Source organism: Sander lucioperca, chromosome 2 (genome assembly GCF_008315115.2).
Source record: "Sander lucioperca isolate FBNREF2018 chromosome 2, SLUC_FBN_1.2, whole genome shotgun sequence".
Lineage (NCBI taxonomy): Eukaryota > Metazoa > Chordata > Actinopteri > Perciformes > Percidae > Sander > Sander lucioperca.
This window is the reverse complement of record NC_050174.1, coordinates 39,125,538-39,143,786: the sequence shown is the minus strand read 5'-3', so window position 1 is coordinate 39,143,786 and position 18,249 is coordinate 39,125,538. Positions and strand designations below refer to the sequence as shown.

Here is an 18,249-nt window from a genome sequence, read left to right as displayed (position 1 = left end):
TGCAAGAAGCCTACAGGGCAAAACTTCAGGGGGTATGTAGCTGTTTTCACAGGCCGAGTTGCTGCTTGTGACAAATAGCCGAAGTTGAACTTAATATGTAAAATTGGTGGAGTGCACCTTTAAACCTTTAACACATACATTTCATTACACATAAATGTATTTTCTGGCAGGTCTCTGATGTATCCTGTCTAATAAATTCAAAAATGGCCCATAAACACCTAAGTAACACTAAAAGTAAGATGATCTGGATAAAGGTCATAGGTCACAAATAGTAATAATGCTACTATTTTTAAATTATATATATATATATATATATATATATATATATATATATATATATATATATTTTTTTTTTTTTTTTTTTGAAATAATGTAGTGTGCTTGTGAAGTCCTTTACCACAAAGGTTACAACAAACAGCAAGTTAAGAACATGACATCAAGCATTAGTGGACAAAAAAGTAAATTGAAATAATAAAACATGCAGATAGGCTACACTTGGAGGGCTTCTTATGTCCTGATATGTAGGCTAAATTATAATAAATTATTATAAACTGGCTATCAGGGTACAAAACTGGCAACATCCACCAGCCAAATGCTGGTAAAATATGCAAGTGGCTGGTAGATTTGGTTCACTTACCAGCCAAAAAATAAAAAAAACCAATGGCTGCTGGTAAACATTCAACATTTAGCTGAAAAAAAAGTTAATTTTGCACCCTGCTGGCAATTAGAGACCACCAACCAGTGTAGGGAACTGTTTTGTTTAATAACGTTTACATTGTTGCACTCACTATAATGCTTTTGACTCAATGCTTTTGACATGTTCTTTGAAACTATAGTTCGATAAGAAAATATCTTTACTTAAGAGTCCACGCACGTGCTTTATCCAGGGCTTTCAACAGCATCTCACAGTCTTCATCAGCGGAGTTTGCTTAGTTGACATAAGTAAAAACTATAGCTAACAAACTATGGTAAAGGTAAAAACGCTGCATGCTCTAGCCAGCTCATGAGCTCAAGAGCCACCTATGTCTGGGTCTGTTTTCTCGTCTTTTTATTCAGGCAGTCTTTTGGGACAGCGGAGGGGTCCGTTACTGATGACGTCTCTGGTGATTTGGAAGCTGTTGTAGCCGAAACTTGATACACTGCGTTGTATATTAAATTAATGTTAATACATTTAAACTAATGCATAGTACGTACTATAAGCCACAAAATGGAACAAATTGCACATATACAAAATTGAAAGGTGAGTTTGTTGTTAATTTCTTGGCTCTAAACAAAGCGGCATGTTAGCTAGCCTCTAGTAGCCTGTTCAGACAGACTCGAGCTGTAATTACCACTAGCTGCCAAACTGCTTAGAAAAGTCTTATTATTTTAAGATTGACTTGGTTAACGACAGTATTATTTACCACCTAAGGCTTAACCTAAAATGGTTTCTAGATCAGTTGTTTTTTTGGGTATAGTCGGCTGGTAATAATTTACAAAGCAGGCATGTTATATCAACAAAATCACAACTTGTCTTGATCGTTATAATCAGTGACACAATGGCATCTAACGTTAATGTGTCAACTGTATATTGGTATGGAAAGACTGGGAGTTAAATCGTTTCTAGAAATATAAACTTAATTAACAAGTGCTTGTTTCGGACAGTAATTGGATTAATGTTTGGACCCTGGGGCTTAGCACGTACAAAAATGCGATGGTACTGAACGGAGTTTGGTATTAGTTGTTCTCCATACAATTAGAGCGGTGGCTCCACCTTTTAAACCAGCCAATTTGTGTTAGCTTATATTAGCTCATCTAGGTTCTTTCATACAGAAAATATGGAGAGAATCAGCTTTCCCCTGATGATAGCTTTTGCTATGTTCTCCACTTAAATTTAGGAAATCACCAAAGATGCCCTTTAAATGAGTGTGTCACTTGTATTATTGCTCAACTGGACAGTAAAAACAACTCTTCCACCTGCCACTGGCTGGTAGAAAAGGTAAACTTACGAGCAAGCCACAGCCAAACATGTAACAGCATGTAATTGACTTTTCATGTAGGATGCAGCCTCCATTGGCTCTGATCTGACTTTTTGTTCTCAGTTTCAGGTCAGACTAAAACAGACTCCTACAGCCCAGCCATGCCTCAGAAACCCCAAAAGAGCGCCCAGACTTCACACTACATTGAGCTGGGAGGTTATCAGTACTGGCCTGTGCTGGTGCCTCGAGGTATCAGACTGTACACCTACGAACAGATCCCAGTGTTTCTGAGGGAGAATCCCTACATCACAGATGGATACAGAGCCTACCTGCCCTCCAGACTGTGCATCAAAAGGTAAGACGTAATGTTGCAATGCTTAAGTTGTGTTTTCTCTTGACTGCTGCTCAGGGAAGTCAAAGTGCAGAGTTAACTCTAGATGTTGGCTCAGGGATCTTTTAATCAGCTATCTGTTGCATAGAAGTGCTTCATTGCATTTTTGCAGTTAAATCAGAATTTTCGTCTTCTCAGACTACACTAAAACTGCAAAACTGTGTTTACATAATCATACATTTTAACAACAGATGAGGTGGATGATTTCTTTACAACTGCAAGAAAACAAACAATGTCTTTTTCTCCGTGGCCACTGTGGCTGGTGCGTTCCTCTATTGTTTTAATTGCCTTTCTTTATAAATATTTTGTAAAATTAGGTTGATACCCACATATATCCTACAGATAGGGTTTCCCATTTGCCTATTTAATAACAATATTTAAAGTAATAGTTCTGCTTTTTAAAGTGGGGTTGTATGAGATACTTATCAGTCCTTGCCGCCAGACAGCCATTTCCTCCAGTTTCCACAAAAGTTTCCCCTCTCCCTTTTTCGACAGTCTCAGTTCTTCTTCTGTATACTCCTATAAAGGGTATCCTCTTGTTTTCACAGTGACGTAATTTGCTTGTTGCTGTCATAATCACTCTTTTTTTTAGAAAACATTTTATTATTTACTTATACTTGTTGTCTCGGCACAGTTGTGCTTATGCGTAACAATACAGAAGTTCTATATAGCGTACACTTACACTGATATGTTTCCTTAGGTCGATCTTTTTTAGGGGGCTGAAATATGTTTTTCTGCTTGCCCCGTGCACAGCCTACATACCTTAGCTTCCATGCCTCTCCTTTCTTCTGCTTCTCCAAACAAGGGGCGTACCGACCCTAAGGTAATACTCTGACTATGGATAACTACCTCAAACGACCCCACATGAAAATAACCGAACTATCCTAACCCCTGACAGCGTGATTGGTTTTGATTCATTTTTATTCTGGGAAGTTTGTCAGTCAGTTTTAGCAGCTAATTACACTAAACTCATGTTAACCTTTGGGTTGACTTCCTGCATGTGCATACAGCATCACTATGTTGAATTTAAATACTGTGAGCTGTGCAGTTGAGATTACCTATCTCAGTCTGTAGTAAAAGATGATTTTGTGAGGAGAATAACACATTTTTTATCTGAATGATGACTGTTTTAACGTTCCTCTGTGCAGCCTCTTCATTCTGTCCAATGAGACGGTAAATATCTGGAGCCATCTGTTGGGCTTCCTGCTCTTCTTCTTTGTTGGGGTTTACAACATGGTCTCAGTGCTGCCGGCCATCGGCGCCTCTAAAGAGGACTACGTCATCTATTCCATCGGACTCTTCTGCTTTCAGGTACAGGACTATGTTTTCCAGTTCACTTTAGCAATGACAGTTGGTAGAACACAACTTTGTTGCCATTAAAACACCATATTGAAGACCTCACCCACACCCGATTTACGATTTTTAATCGATTTTAAAAATAAATCAATTGCATTTCTTTTTACCATTAACACTTGAAATGATAAAGGCAGTTGACGATTACAAGGTAGTACAAAATAAACATTGTCCTAAACGATAAGTAAGGGTTAATGCCCAACGAGGTGTCCGTTGTCAGGTATTAATGACAATGGCGAGGCGTGAACCGTCCGCCGAAGTCCATTAATACCTGACAGTGGACACCTCGAAGGGCATTAACCCGCTTATACCATGGTCACTTTTAAAACATTAGTTTATATTTTAATTTGTTTTACAACCGAAATCTAAAGTTTATCCAAACAATAACTGTTTCCCTGGTTACGCCTGAGGGTTGGACTAATAATAATAACTTGGATTTATATAGCGCCTTTCAAGGTACCCAAGGTCGCTTAACAAATAGGGGGGGAGGGGGGTTAGGGGTCAAAGAACTTAGTAAAAAGAAATGACTAATACCTGGAACAATCATTCCCATCCTATAAGGTTCTTATGCAATGCAAACGTTGTTCACTCCTCCAGGAAATAGGAAAGACCTTAGATACGACTTGCCTCCCTTAGCAACGGAAGTTATTTATAGTCCGCTCAGCTCGTAGAGCCCTTCAGATCAGCCAGAAAGCTAACGCTATGTTAGCAAGATCCAAAGTCAATAAAATTGTGTACAGTTGGCAATCAGTAAAAATAATCTGACAGTATGTTGAACAACAAGCTAGCTATCAGCCATGTCATTGTCCCCAAAACAATATAACGACTTTTAACGAACAATTTTATCCGCGATGTTTCGCTCTGAAACAAAGTCAGTTCAGAGGGGAAGTATAACTTACTTCTTGCAGCTTGTGTGTTAGTGCCATCCTGTGGTGTTCAGAGGACAACTTGGAAATAACTCCAATCAGAATTGAGTATTCACCCAGACTTTGATCAAATCAATTTTGAATCACTTTTTGAGGCTAATTATTTGCTCAATTAATACAAAATAAATAAGGATTAATTGCAAAAAGATATTTCAGGTTTCTGTCATTTTTACATTGAGCCAAGTTGACCTAGGCTGGGCTTGTTATGTTACAACCAGGTTTCTCCTTATGTTGAGCAATGTGGTGATTTCCAATTCCAAATATCCTGGAAACTGAATACGTGACAATTGCATGGTGTTACCTTAATCTCAATGGTTACAGAAATACATCAGAGCTTATCCAAAATATTAGCAGTTCTTCTCATCAAATGAAAAATAATCAGTCCAGCAGTTGGCTTGACCAGGCTTCACAACCAGAGTTTTCAAGTCCAATTTAAAAAAAAAAAAAAAAAAAAAAAAAAAAATATATATATATATATATATATATATATATAATCAGGGGTGTGATTCTTCCGGATAATTCCGGAAATCCGGCTTTTCTGACCTGAAAATGAAGCTCTCGTAAATCATGCAAATCCGCTTTGGGGGGGGGGTGTCGCAAGGCACAGGTCGGGGGTATTGGTAAACATACTCTGACTCATGTCTTCATATCACTCCGCAAGTGGTCCATTAATTTGTCACGATGTAACTTCATTCAAAGCAGAGCTTCACCAAAGAGCCTGCAATCGTTGCGGAAGGTTATTTGAATAAGAATTTTGGACGTGTGGGGGCGAACTATCTTCTTAGCTGAAGCCGACAACGGGACAATATTGTTGCATGTTGGCAATGCAAGCTGAAGCGATGTAGCAGATGACGTTGAGAAGTTGCAGTGAGGAATATTTTAGGAGCACCATTTTCGGCAGTGCAGAAAGGTAGTGGCCCACACTAACTTAGTGTTGAGCCGGGAAACATGGCTAAAAGAGCTCTACAGCGAAAAGATGTGCTGGGCGAGCCGTCAGTCGGTCGAAGCTAAAAGAAGCTAGCTGGCGTAAGCTGACAGCTGACCAACGCTACCAAGTGATCGGCGGAGACAGGGAGTACATGTATTTGAAAGAGTCCGGCAGTTGTGGTAGACGAAGTCGGGATATTGGATGGAGAGTCCACTGAAGTCCACTGCGGTCTGAAGGGCTAATCCTCGCTAGATCACTAGCTAGTCGGGAGGTTGACAGCTAACGTTAGCCAGCTGAAGCTAACGGTGAGTAACGTACGTTACACAGGCTGGCAGCAGCACAGAGTCCAGAGTTGATAAGTGTGTGTGTGTGGGGGGGGGGTAGAAAGGTGTTGAGAATGACCAACACCTAATCTTAAACTTAGTGTAGCTACTTAATTTGCTACGACCCGATCAGAGGTTACTTAAATTGAGACGTTCAGTCAAAATCAATCACGTCACCTTCAAACGGGATCTCTGTTTGCAGGGTTCAGGCTGGACCCTCCCGGTGATCATGCTGCTCTGGGGGACCGGCTGTACAGTGAGAAGCCGCTGCTGACCGGCGCAGAGCTCTACCGGAACTCCGACTGCTGTCTGTCCGCGCGGCCGTCTGACGGCATCAGTATTAAATTGAGACAGTTTCATTAGCGGTTAAAAACGTCTCGCGTTAAATAGTAGTCTAATTCGGTACAGTTGGTTTTAACGCCTGATGCAAAGTGTAGGCCTATTAGGAGTACACATGAAAACCCTGAACAAGCAGCGTCGCTCTGCTCTGTCTTTCTGCTGTGCCCCATTCACGTAGTAGTTTTACACTATGTAGATTAAACTCTGCAATTAATCCGCGGTTCACATGTATGTATGAACTGTGGTGGTCCGTTACACTCTTTTCAACACTCTATTCAACATCACTGATTAAGTAGCCTAAGTCAATCCAACAAACAACTGGACTTTAGGGTCAAGTGTTGTTGTATCCGGCCCATGTCCTGGATGTGAAAGCCTCCTTACTGGACTACTGAATATAATAATATTCCATTATATTTTGTATTTTGAATTGTTACCTGCCACCAGAATTTTGTGATTTCCTTGCAATAAATATTGACATTTTTACCATAAATTGGTGCCTAAAAATGTATCAGAATGCAGGAATTGAAGTCATTTACCCTCAGAATTTCCTGGGGGAGGACACCCAGACCCCCTCCCCCCCCTGCTTTGTGTGTTCCCGCAAAGACAAATTCTGAGCAAGGAAAAACCCTGAAGTATAATCACAGACAGCCATAAAAAACATTTAAATTGCAGAGTTAGAGTTATAACTTAATATGTACAGTGTCAACAGAGAAACACGGACAATTGAACAGACAGTGACAACATACATACTACATACCTACATACTGTAGAGAATGACAGTAACAGCATACAAACGGCATAAATAAAAATTTGTTATAAACGTGTGCTCTTTAAAAAGTAGAAAGCATTGTTTGCCAGTTACATTAAATGTTCAAAAATCCGTAAATGTCCGTGGGTGGGGCTGCATGGGCGTGGTAATGTGGGCTGGTGTGGGTGTGGGTGTGGGTGTGGTAGTAAGGAGAAAGAATAGGAGAAGAAAGTTTGTGTGATGTGGACCTGGTCACCACAGACCCAAATCTTCTCAGCTGTTGCTACTGTCATATGCTGCACTGTCTCTTCATGTGGCACTATTATTTATATTATAACAAGGTAATGCAATGTGTGATCAAGTGATGACTGATTAACAGTAATGTAAATGCTAAATGCCCTAATACCTACATATCATGTAAGACTCAATTTCTCCATTTCTTTGCACAAAACTCTCCAGAAAGTGCCATTTAATGGTTTATTTTTTTTTTTAAATGAGGGGGGGAGGGGGCTGTCGCAGCGTCATGGGTGCGCCGTATATTTTCCTGCTTTTTTGTCCTTTGCCAATCACACCTATGAGATATATATATATATATATCATAAAAAGGCACAATTTTGAGATGAAATAGTTAGGACTTGTCTTGTTAAATCATAATATTTTCCTACTTGTTATCTCGCGGTGTCACATCCTTTGCTGCAGTAATACTCTCCCCTTGTTTCTCACCATCCTCAGCTGTGTATGCTGTGTTCGGTGGGTTATCACCTGTTCTGTTGCCACCGCTCGGAGAAGACCAGCCGCCGCTGGATGGCGCTGGACTACGCGGGGGTTTCCATTGGCATTCTGGGCTGCTATGTCCCTGGAGTCTTTTACACCTTCTACTGCAATAATGTAAGTTCACCTGCAGCCTGCAAGTCACTTCTCTGGTTTATCTTGATTTGTTCTCTCTGATTTGTCTCTGTCCCACTTTCTCCCTCTGGAGCTGCATCCAGAGCTTCAGTTTTAAATCCTTTAAGGAAACAAAAAGCTAAATGTTAAAGCTGCTCTCCAATCCTCTGTGACTCAGTCACGCTCCGGCTCAGTTTAATTGTAAATGGCTTATTCTCCTTGTGGAGTCTAGATCATGCAGCAGATGACGGGCAGAGCAGACAAACTGCTCTACTGTTTCATATCTTGTTTCCATATATTTACCCTGTACCCGCTACTCCTTATCTTTTTTTTCTCACTCTTCAGGCTGCTGTGGTTTAGATTTTTCCTTTCTTTTGAAATGTTTTGCAACTTTTTACAATACTACAATACTGTTTTTTTAATATATTGAAAAAAAGCCAACATTCTCAAATATTTAATTTAGTCTAAATACGACTGGTAAAATTATCATATGGTCCATTCCATTATCTTGATCATCAGCCTGAATTCTGCCTGACATTGTGTTCCTGTTATCCAATTTTTTTGTGTTTGGGGGGGTTGTTTTGTTTTGATCTAACCAATCAGTAGTGGTCGATTCATCCGTCCTTCCAGAAGCTGTGGTAGCTGTTGTTGAAGCAGTTCAGTCAATGTTTTTCAGGGCAATCGAAATCTTCAAAGAGAGTTTTTATTTCATAAATTGACTCGCAACAACCTGTACTGCTCCATCCGTATCATCCATGCTTGTTTTTTTTTTGTTTTTTTTTTGTTTTTTTTTAGTCTTATTTCCTGAGTCAAAAATAAACTTTAAACGACAAATTGATGTCTTAGATTAGGGACTGTCTGATTAGAGAGTAGGTAAACAAGATTATGGGTCTGACCAGATATTTGATACTCGATCCTGCAGTACACAACTACATTTTGAGTATTAAGATTTGAGAAGAAGTGAGGCTTATTTACTCTTACACTCATTGCAGCTTCATGCACATCATAGATGATGTAAATATGTTTATGTGTGAGCGTCTTTGCACGGATCATCACTAAAACGTCTAACCACCGTCCTCCCTGGAGACTTTTAGCTCAACATCCTCGGCCTGAGATGGCGTAATTGAATAAAGCTGAAGTGAAGCCCACAGTCTGGCTTTGCCGATTGACTCATTGTTCTTGGTGAATAAGCAACACGACACCTTTGCTGCGCTCGTCGTTTGGAAAACAGCCTCTGATGACAGCCGCCCACAACCATGCTATTTTTTTTTCCTTTCCTTTGCTATTTTCTTTTTTTTTTTACTCCTGAAGTATTTGGCTGTGCTCTTTACTGTTCGCTTTCCCCCGCATATTGGAAGCGCCGGGTTATTTTGCCCCCAGAACGCAGCTGAAATCTGCTCCAGCCCAAACCAGATGGCTGCGTTCATGAAGCGGTCCATCACTCCTGTTCCCCACCATATGACGTTCGCAAGTCTGGGAGCTGTCTCAGCGTAGGGGCCCCCACCTGTCCTTGCCAAGAATGGGGCTCTGCTTCTGGGTGGCTCCACTCCTGTGGCACGCCAAGTCCCTACAGAAAAACCTGATTTTTATATTTAGCCAGTCAAACTCTTGTCTCGTCAGAGTGGTTTAGAAATGTAGATTTGGAGAAGAGAACGTGGTGTCTGTTTAGAGAAGAGCTTAAGAAATTTGGCTGGACCTGAGTTGGGCCTTGTTCCTGGTGCAAATTTATTCACTGTGAAATTCAGCAGGACTCGTCACATGAGGACGTGTGACTGGACGGAGGCCTACATCCATACAAATGGACAGAAGGGACTGAGACGAGGCTGTCCAGACTGTGCACAGTTACTTATAGAAGTTCAAGTAACAGTGAAGACTCTCTGTAGGTTTAAATATGATTTGAAAAGAGACCTTTGTTTTAAGCACCTACTAACATTAATTTTCACTGTTTTATCGAGGAAGTTTATTATCATATGCCTTTTGCAAATAAAATAAACCAACACGTAAAGATCGGACAATCTAAAGTGTTCATTTAAAAACAAAAAGATGGGTAATTACCAAGTGATTTGGATCACAGAAAACAGTTTATGGCATTAATAAACAATAATAATTGTTTTCATTCTTGGTCTTATTTTCAGTCCAACGATCAGAAAACGGTAAATCACAAGTTCTTTGAGCCCAAGGTGAAGTCTTACATTTTTTTTATTTTTTTCAACCAACAGTGTAAAACCCAAAGATATAAGATTTGAGAAGCTAGAGTGAGACAGAATATGGCATTTTTTGCTGGATGCATTATTGCTCTGTCAAATGATTGCTCTCTGTCACTCTTCTCTACTGTCACTAATTATAAAAAAAAATTGAACTCAAGATATAATGCTGATATAATAAGTACCTTGAAAAGTCAAAGATCCTCCCCGAAGCTTTAAAAATGTACCTTGAATACAGATCATGAAATGTATTGCAATCCTGTAAGAATGGGTTTCAAAGTTACAATCTCAAAGATCTCCGTTTCATTCTCTTTGGCGGCACCTATGGCGATAAACAAAATAGCAGCTGTGTTTTTGGATCTCACTTCCCAGAGATCCAAACAATGTGGCCACAGACACCCAGTACTGCAAATGCAAGGGCTTTCAACAGTGGGCTCTATCACTATTGTGTTGATAGTGACTTAACTGACATTTATTTAAATGAAAATCTTCAAGATTATTACTTTAATGCAGAACAGCATCAGCAGTCCAGTGTGCAAAACATCCACTACAGCATGTTGTACTCAACACAGAAACATTCTTATTTGGCTTACTTTCTGCTTTACTAGCTTTTTTTCTTTTTTCTTTTTGAAAGCTTAATTTTATTTTCTTGTATGTCTAAAAGGTTTTATTTTGACACAATCTAACACATGTAAATGAAACAGAAAAGCCTTAAAATGTACTCGCTTCATAGGAAATGTGAGAATGTCCTAATGAGAAGCATCAATGTGTGTACTGTGAACTGGAAGGGGGTGTGCGTAGCTGTGTACGTGGTGTGATTTGACCTTCCTGTCCCTGCAGTACTGGCGGCAGGTGTACCTGGTGACGGTCCTGGCCATGATCCTGGCGGCCTTCTTCGCTCAGATCCACCCTCATTACCTCAGCAAGCAGTGGAAGCAGCTGCGCTCGCTCATCTTCTGCGTGGTGGCCGGATACGGCCTCATCCCCACCGTCCACTGGATCTGCATCACTGGCGGCTTCTCTTCAGAGCTCGTCCAGGTGAGCACGCTCAGTGTTGTCACAGTAACCATAATCAGTTTATTTTGAGAGGTTAAAGGTGCACTATGAGTTCCTGCATGGTTTCAGCGCGATTTCATTTTTGTCTGAAATCGTAAGCGTCTCTTCTTGATCCGCTAGCTGCGTGTCCCCTGAATATACTGTGAAAAAGCCCGGTCTCAGGAGACAACACAGGGGTCGTAAATAGAGGGTGACACGGGAATCAATTGTCGCTCCCATCCCATCCCAAGCCCACGAAAATACTCCCGTCACATGCCGATCACGTGACTGCCCCCCCTCCCCCCACATAAAAAAAAAAATAAAAAATTGCAAAATCCCGAGAGAGACTCCCGAATCCCGTCCCACTCCCGTTTTGTTTGGTTAAATGAAACGTGTGGAAAATGTTATCTTTTATGTACAGACAAACTACACCCGGCACATGTGGCTACTGATAATAATAATGCTCTGAAAATTACCATAGTCCTTGGCTTGTGCCAGTGTTGCTCTGTCTCGGTGCAGCTAAGGACTGGGGGTACAGCAAGGAGGCGGAGCTGAGGGTAGGTCGTCTGAAAAAGGAGAGCCACGGTATGGTTGCAAAGTGCCTTGCCAGCAGCACACGAGCACACCGTCTCATACAGCTGCACTGGGGAAGAGTCTTCGAGGACACTTTCAATTGCAACAGCTTCTTTCCAGAATCCATTTTGCCGACTCTCGGTGTAGTACGAAATGCTTCGCAATCTTTGGGCGCACTCACCGCATTGCAGCGTCATTTTTTATTTAATCTCTGGCCCCGTTGATTTCTATGCTCTCTTCCATCCCTATCACGTTACCAACAGTGAAATTGACTCCCGTACCGCGGGACTCCCACGGGAATACCGTGACCCGCTGGAGTCCCGAAAAATTGTCACCCTCTAGTCGTAAACGTCAAACAAACACTAGGGGCACAGCTCGCTTGGAACCTCGACGGAGGTGATACTAAAAAAAGCAACTGTTAGCAGGTACCAAGGACTTTTTTTCGTAATGGAAAACCAAAAAAGGCGAGAGAGTCGAGGCGAGTCGAGCAGGTACCATGTAATGGAAAAACGCCATTAGTCATGACAGTTACGGAAACATGGGGGGAGGGGCGAGCTTGCTCTGTTTTGTTTGGTATTTACTTTGAACGTCAACAGAAGTGACGTCATGCAGGAACTGATAGTGCACCTTTTAAATTTGATGTTGAGCTGAGTGAACAACATATTTTCTAGCTGAAATCATTTGTTATAAAGAAATATGAATGACTAGTTTCTTTGTGGAGGTTGAAGGTTCTGGAGATGCATTGATGTATGCTGAACTTTCTTTATTGACTGATGTCAGCTGTGAAAAGTAATAACACCCTTAAAAGTCTTTGACTATAATAATTATGCAATTGTGGAATTGTTATTCTTGTCAAGTTTTCTTCCCAATTTCATTAGCGCTCGCACTTGAAAAGACAGCTCTTGCTAATATTTTGACTCAGACAACAGGGTGCTGAACCGTGCTTCTCTAATGTATTTTGTAGCTGTTGGTCCACCCATAGGTTATATACACATTTCTTCCCTTCAGGCTTTTGTTCCTCGAGTCCTGGGGATGTATTTCATCGCTGCATTAGCTCTCATTTTCTACGTTTCAAAAGTTCCTGAACGCTACTTCCCGGGTGAGACTACTTTTTGATTTTCTCTGTCACTTTGTTCTTCACTTCACAAATTGTAATGATTACAACTGTCTGGAACAATGTTGAGCTCCATAGATGATCAGGAATGATCAGTATTATCATACTAACCAGTGAATGTTAAAAAAGCTGCAAGGTTGTAGTTTTACTTTTGAGGGAAACCGTGTCCAACAGCTTTGCTAGACATGCTAGAGTCCTATTCGTAGACTTTAGTGCAGCTTTTAGTTCTATGAAGCTACACATTCTCCTGCAAAGACTAGCCAATATTAACATAGGCCTAGATAAGGGTCTGATTCTCTGGATCAGAGACTTTCTCTCCTGTCGCCCTCAGAGGATATGTGTAAATGGCATTTTGTCAGGAGTGCATACCATCAGTACAGGCTGCCCACAAGGCAGCGTTCTTTCCCCTTTGCTTTTCTCTCTATTCACAAATGAGCTTTCTATAAATAATAGCACCTTTAAATTGGCCTTAGTAGGCCTCTTACAAAAAACTGACCCCCTTGGTGAGGCCTCGTATCTAGCACGCATAAAGGCCCTAGAAGCATGGTGCAATGATAGCGAGCTAGAGATCAATGTGGCAAAGACAAACGAGTTTCTCTTTTGCAAAAAACAAGACCCAACAACAGAGCCAGTTTTACTTATTGGCCTAGCAGTTGAAACTATGGGAACGTTTAAGTACGTTTAGTAGGTACGGTTCTTGACAACCATCTGAGTTTTTTAGATAACATTATATGTATAAGAAATGCTCATGACTACTCAGTCTCCTCAGAAGACTGAGCTGTCTGGGCATCAGTGCTCAGATTACTGAGCTAGTATACACCACACACATTAAAAGTGTTTTAACCTTTCATCTCTCTGCTTGGTTTGGCCATTTAAGCTGCAAACTCAAGAACAAGCTTAACAGGATAGTGTCAATGGCTAGCAAAATAGTGGGGAAAACCCCAGAAACACCTGACCCAAATATACACTGACAGAATGAGGGAGAAAGCTAGGAAAATCACTGAAGATAGTACACACCCTCTTTCCAGCCAGTTTGAGTTCCTGAAGTCTGGGAGGTGCTTTCAGAGTGCCTCTGGCAAAAAGTGTATTTAAAAACATCCTTTATTCCAAATGCCATCAGTATCCTCAACCAAACCAAGTCACAACATCAAACTGAGCTGCTATTTTAATGTATTTAAGCATATTTATTCTTTTTTATCCTGATATTTTCTTTTCTTTCATTTCATCTTTTTATACTCCACTTACTATGTCTGAGATGTTGTCTGTGTGTTTATCTGTCTTGTATGTATGGTGAGCCAAAGAAAAATGTCTACCTTGGTGGACAATAAAAGATTTATTCTATTCTATTCTTTGAGCTTGACAAATAATGTCAAAGATTTTGTTTGTCGAGCATGTGTCGAGCAACAGTTGTGAAGGTTGATGATCAAATCATACTTCAGCTCAAGCCTTTTAACTCATTATTATATTTAAGTCTGTAAAAGTAACACTTTTATAAAAGACAAATGTTTAAGAACCTGTCTTTATATTCAGTATAGACAGTACTCTGTGTCAGCAATATGTAGCCAGAGTCAAATTGTCAGACACTGGTTTTATTTCCTGCTCTTTTCCACCTCTGTGATGCTGCTGCAGGTCAGCTGAACTACCTGGGCTCCAGTCACCAGGTGTGGCACCTGCTGCTGGTGCTGATGTTTTACTGGTGGCACCAGTCGTCGTGCTTTATCATGTCGTACAGACACAGCCAGCCCTGCCTCGACGCATCCCACCACGCCTAGGACGCTGCTCTCAACGCTGGGATCCCTGACTCTGTTAAACTGTAAGCAGCACTATTACTTTCAAGCTATAAAAAGATATTTTATACAGCATGTTCATGCGGTCTTAAAAAGTATTAAAAGATGATAAATCAATTTAGTGACAAATATGGCCCCTACCTGAGGTATAGAATTTTGTAGCTTGTTTTTAATATATCACTTTCTCCAAAGATGTTGTATGCTAAAGTTTGCTATACAAGACTTTGACATAAAAATATAAAAGTCATAGTATAGTATAACATACTATACTATGACTTTTTCATGACTATTTATGACATACTATACTGACTTTTTATAACTTTTTATGACATACTATACTATGACTTTCAAACATACTATACTATGACTTTCAAACATACTATACAATGACTTTTTATGACATGCTATACTATGACCTTTTTGACATACAATGACTTTTTATACATTTTTATGACATATTATACTATGACTTCTTTGACATACTCGTGACTTTTTATACATTTTTATGACATACTATTCTATGACTTTTTATGACATGCTTTACTTTGATTTTTTTTAATACATTTTTGACATGCTATACCATGACCTTTTATGGCGTACTATACTATCACTTTTTTACATGCTATAGTCAGACTTTTTATGGATTTTTATGACATACTATACTATCACTTCTTATGACATGCTATACTTTTACTTTTTTTGACATACTATGACTTTTTATGGCATACTATACTATCTTCTCTTTACATGCTATACTATGACTTTTTATGAATTTTAATGACATGCCATACTATGACTTTTATGACATACTATACTATGACTTTTTATGAAATGCTATACTATGACTTTTTATGAAATGCTATACTATGACTTTTTATGAAATGCTATACTATGACTTTTTATGAAATGCTATACTATGACTTTTTATGAAATGCCATTCTATGACTTTTAATGACATTCTATACTATGACTTTTTATGAGTTGTTTTGAAATACTATACTATTGACATTTTATGATAATTGCATCCTTTAATTCTTTAATTGTTTAAACCATTGTTTTCTCTCTTTAGGGTGGTGAATGGCTGCAGTATATTCCAGCATGCACAGGTACAAGGCGAGGAGACACCATGGACAGGCCTTCAGTCGTTCTCCGTGTCCCCACAGATGGACACATTGGTACCTGTCTTCAGTCCACCTGACCTGTGGAGGAAACCATTAGACCGTGACCGCCGGGATGTGAGGTGACACATGTTGAGTTTGTTTAAAGATAAAACAGGACCTCTGGCTGAAACAAGCACATTTTTACCATCTTATCACCAGAAACTCAACTCAAACTACAAAATCTCCCGAATTTTCACTGCATCCAAATTTACATAACTTTAAAAGCAGCTTTCATCACAGATGCAGCGGCAAAAAACAAGACTCAAATCAGTAGCATTTCCTTTTTTTTATAAGAGATAATGTTTTCTCTAAGTGCCTGTTAGTGAAACATCATGTAAGTCTTGTTATGTAAAGGTTTGCTCTGAAGGCCAATATCTCAACTAAGTCACTCATTTTTTTTAAAGGTTTATAAACAGTGGTTCTCAATCTGAGAAAAAAAAAGAAATTTAAAAAAATAATCTATTTTGAATATAGTTCCACTTTATGATGCTTTTAAAAGTTGTTCTGCCTGTAGGCTTCCTTCATTAAGTAATCAAGTAAAATGACCTTAAAAGGGAAACTTAAATGTTTTAATGTCAACCCTCTGCACAGATGTTCAAAGTATGTGTGGAAATCTTTTTACAGTGTTAAGAGCTGTGGAGCTCGACCCAAATCCTTTCCAATAGATTCATTTTATTTCCAAACTACTAGTTGTACAAGTTGTTTGTGGTGAAACTGTTAGGTATTTCCTAATGAGAACAAGCAAAAACTAAGCAGTTTTAATTCATGTTTAGATAGGAAAACCAAAGACTGCTGTGGAGCAAAGCTCAATATGTTCATCAGTTTACATTACATTTTGATTGTTCATTTTGTCCATTAGTGTGCACAGTATTATGTTTCTCACTGCTGAGAGACAACAGATTGTTTTAATCCCAGGGTGGTGAAATGTACTTATTCTAAATACAGGTACTACACAGAATCATGAACTGTACAAGTACCTGGTCCTCCAGAATGTAATGTTTTTCTTTTCATGTATTGGGCTGCAATGCCTCAGTTCATCCTGGCATTTATATCACTTCTGCACAGGATGTTTGAGGGGAACAGCCTCACTGTTCACTACTGGAATGTTTTCTTTGAGAAGTCCAGTTTATTAAAAACTGCGCTGAATCCCCTACGAGATAAAATTGTTTCTAATTTCTCGCTCTCATATCTTAATTTTATTATTTTTCAGCACTAACCGGTGAAAGTTAAGGCTTATTAAAATGGTGAGTGGTCAGCACGGCGTCTAGGGGCTGCTATTAAGACTTTTAGGCCTTTTTAAACTGTGTCCCAGTTCTAAACTAATACTTATGTCTACACATGTTGACAGTGCATTACTTAGCAGTTTGTACAAAAAAGTACATTTATTTCTTGAACACTAAAAGATACTGTATCGTTTAGTCTACGTAACATACTGTATATGCAACTGACAAAAAGCCCGACATTTCAGTTGCCTATATGTATCAGTGTTTAGCCACCTGCACTACACTGTCTCTACATGTGCATTGTATACAAGGCTTCGGACAATTTCAAATCACTTTTTTTGAGCGGTCTGGGGATGTAGCACCACTCACAATTTTCTACTTTTCTTTACAGCAGTGAGAACATCCTTTCCATTTAAAGAATGCTCAAAAGTCAATTGACATATTCTATGTATTCTTGCATGTTACTGTAATTACTGTCAAGTAAGAATTTGTTTGAAGTTAGGACACAGTTTTGTTTTTAAAGATTAAAAGCACGGATTTAACATTTTTAAAATCTGTATCCACGTGCATTGTAGTTCATATTTCAATGACTACTTTTCTCCACACTGTACATTCAGATGACTTTACTTTTTCTCTCTATAGTTTAGTACTGTAGTAACAACTGCTTTTTCTGCCTGAACTGAACTTTCGTTCAGACACAGTAAACCCCACAGTCTTTCTCCAGCTCACTTAGGGTGATGTGCAATGTTAAAGGTCAACTGTTTTGTTGTTTAATTGCTTCATTCCAAAATGCAACACAACCATGGTGGATAGTCATATTTTAACTTAAACGCTCAGAATTTCAAAAAAATAAATGTTTAAATGATCTCAAATGTTAGTTTTGTACTTTTGACTCTTAATGTTCATGCATTTCTGCTTGCCATTGTTTAATTACAATATCCAGTTAAATGGTAGCTGTCTCATTTTGGAATGAAAGTCATTTGTTTTGTGTGTAATATTCAATGTTTGTTTAAGTTTTAGGCTGAGACAAATGTTCTCTAGTGTTAAGATTTCAGATTGCTTTTGTTGTTCTGTATTTAAATTATTCATTATGAACCTGCTCTGTACTGTTTGTAAACATGTTTTCTTTGATAAGCTCTAAAAGACATCAGCTGTGTGTCTAAGACTCGTTTTGTAGCAGCGGAAATTTTGTATCTTGTCTTTTCATACCTGAGCAATCAAACTGCTGAACTTGTAAAATAAATAAAATTAACCATGTACTGTTTAAAACGTGTTTGTTTTAAATTCCACTTTACATCATCC

General features: G+C 39.2%; 1 protein-coding gene across 2 annotated transcripts; it reads left to right on the top strand.

The window, feature by feature from the left end:
• Positions 1–1,054: 1,054 nt before the first annotated feature.
• Positions 1,055–18,211, top strand: paqr3a (progestin and adipoQ receptor family member IIIa). 2 transcript variants are annotated; one of them, XM_031305446.2, is made up of 8 exons: positions 1,055–1,240; positions 2,088–2,313; positions 3,498–3,660; positions 7,699–7,854; positions 10,896–11,093; positions 12,672–12,762; positions 14,407–14,590; positions 15,634–18,211. In XM_031305446.2, the coding sequence occupies exons 1-7, from the start codon at positions 1,180–1,182 to the stop codon at positions 14,547–14,549; spliced, it is 1,038 nt and encodes a 345-aa protein (XP_031161306.1). In that variant the 5' UTR covers positions 1,055–1,179; the 3' UTR covers positions 14,550–14,590; positions 15,634–18,211. The 2 variants fall into 2 exon arrangements, with proteins under 2 accessions (XP_031161306.1, XP_031161305.1); XM_031305445.2 differs by having other exon boundaries at positions 1,057–1,240; positions 2,082–2,313.
• The last annotated feature ends 38 nt before the right edge of the window (positions 18,212–18,249 follow it).

What these genes read in the sequence shown, in the direction of transcription:
- paqr3a (XM_031305445.2), top strand. Translation starts at nt 1,180, where the DNA reads ATGCATAGTACGTACTATAAGCCACAAAATGGAACAAATTGCACATAT. An exon ending in TCGGACTCTTCTGCTTTCAG is followed by an intron (nt 3,661 to 7,698) that starts GTACAGGACTAT and finishes CACCATCCTCAG; the next exon opens with CTGTGTATGCTGTGTTCGGT. An exon ending in TCCTGAACGCTACTTCCCGG is followed by an intron (nt 12,763 to 14,406) that starts GTGAGACTACTT and finishes ATGCTGCTGCAG; the next exon opens with GTCAGCTGAACTACCTGGGC.